This window comes from Pterocles gutturalis, unplaced genomic scaffold (assembly GCF_000699245.1).
Source record: "Pterocles gutturalis isolate BGI_N339 unplaced genomic scaffold, ASM69924v1 scaffold11651, whole genome shotgun sequence".
Lineage (NCBI taxonomy): Eukaryota > Metazoa > Chordata > Aves > Pterocliformes > Pteroclidae > Pterocles > Pterocles gutturalis.
Window position 1 is genome coordinate 41599 of NW_010105593.1, and position 1398 is coordinate 42996.

The window sequence follows — 1398 nt, forward strand, 5'->3', positions numbered from 1 at the left end:
AAGTGACTGTTATCAGTGATGATTGAACTGCTCTTGTCTTCTCTCAAGGGACAGGGTAAGGAAAAGAAAGTACTCCTAGAAATTTTGAAATGAACTAGTTTTGTTCTGCCATTAAGATACAAGGAGAAACTGTTCCCTCTGAGTTTGAAAATCCACTTTGAATTCCAGTAAATTATGGCATTTTATTGGTTACGAGTGGAAATAAATACTCTATTTAGAAAGAACAAGGAAATCCTGGCTTACAGTTGATAGAGGTGTAGAGAAATTTGGCTTCACTAGTGATAGGACTTTGTGTTCTGTTTAGATCAGTCTTTTATCTGAATATGCAAAAATTAGTATTCCTAAAAATAATTTTTGCAGACTTTTTGAATTCTTGTTTGTCTTTTGTTTTTAATTAGATAATAATATATTCCTAATTCTTAATTTGGGGTAAAATTGTAATGAAATGAAGGACACTCAATGAGATGGCAAAGTTAATGACCTGGATGAAGACTCTATTTCTTTTCTGTAGTGAAGACACAGGAGAAGCTATTTGGGAATCATGCAAATAGGGAGAAGAAGCACAGCTAACCATGGCTGGATGTAATGAACTGTTAACTAGTGAATATATGAAACAACAATTGGAGTATTTCAAGAGGCAGTGAATGGCTAAAACCTATTTATATGAGGACTTTGGACAATGTAGGTTCACAAAAATAGTTATTTTCGTATGCAAAAAAAGGGCTATATTCATTGTATATTTGACAGGGTGGAGAGTGTGCTGTTTCTTTTCAACTGGTAACTTGTAATTTCTCTCTCTGTCTTGCTCCTTTTGTTCTTTTTGCTGCTCTTTTCATTTTCTTTGTGCAAAGAAGAAAAGGAATCTGTCTCTGTTTAGGCTTGAGACTTTACAGCCTTGTTTTCTTTCCTTCAACAGAGAACATACAGAGCTATGTATGACTACAGTGCTCAAGATGAAGATGAAGTTTCCTTCAGGGATGGTGATTATATCATCAATGTGCAACCGATTGATGATGGCTGGATGTATGGTACTGTTCAGAGAACTGGGAAAACAGGAATGCTTCCAGCAAATTATATTGAGTTTGTTAACTAATTTTTGTCTTTGGTCGTTTGAGCTTTATTATGATTTACTCAAAATCTAACCTTTTAGAAAAAGCCAGAAGAATCTTTTAAGAGTATATGTTCATTACTTTATCACTGCTATAACAGTCTGCATTCTCACTCAGAATCCAATTTAGAGTCTTTAAAGTAAAGATAAATAATCAACAAGAAGCTCAGAACTTTGAAAACAGCATTGCTTATAATAGTGCTCTCTCAAAATGAAAAACATGTACGGAAGCCTGGTGCTGCCAATCCTACAAATATTTCAGTCAATTAGCTGTAAAGGGGAAATACCTT

At 34.3% G+C, this 1398-nt stretch overlaps 1 protein-coding gene across 1 annotated transcript in view; it reads left to right on the forward strand.

The window, feature by feature from the left end:
• LOC104471942 (LIM zinc-binding domain-containing Nebulette-like) overlaps positions 1-1398 on the forward strand; it is a gene marked incomplete at its 5' end in the record, with an annotated part of 37584 nt that overhangs the window by 36089 nt on the left and 97 nt on the right. Inside the window, one exon of the mRNA XM_010087458.1 lies at positions 917-1398. This exon is cut by the window's right edge and continues 97 nt beyond it. Coding sequence (XP_010085760.1) covers positions 917-1093 — 177 coding nt within the window. The remainder of the gene's footprint in view (positions 1-916) is intronic.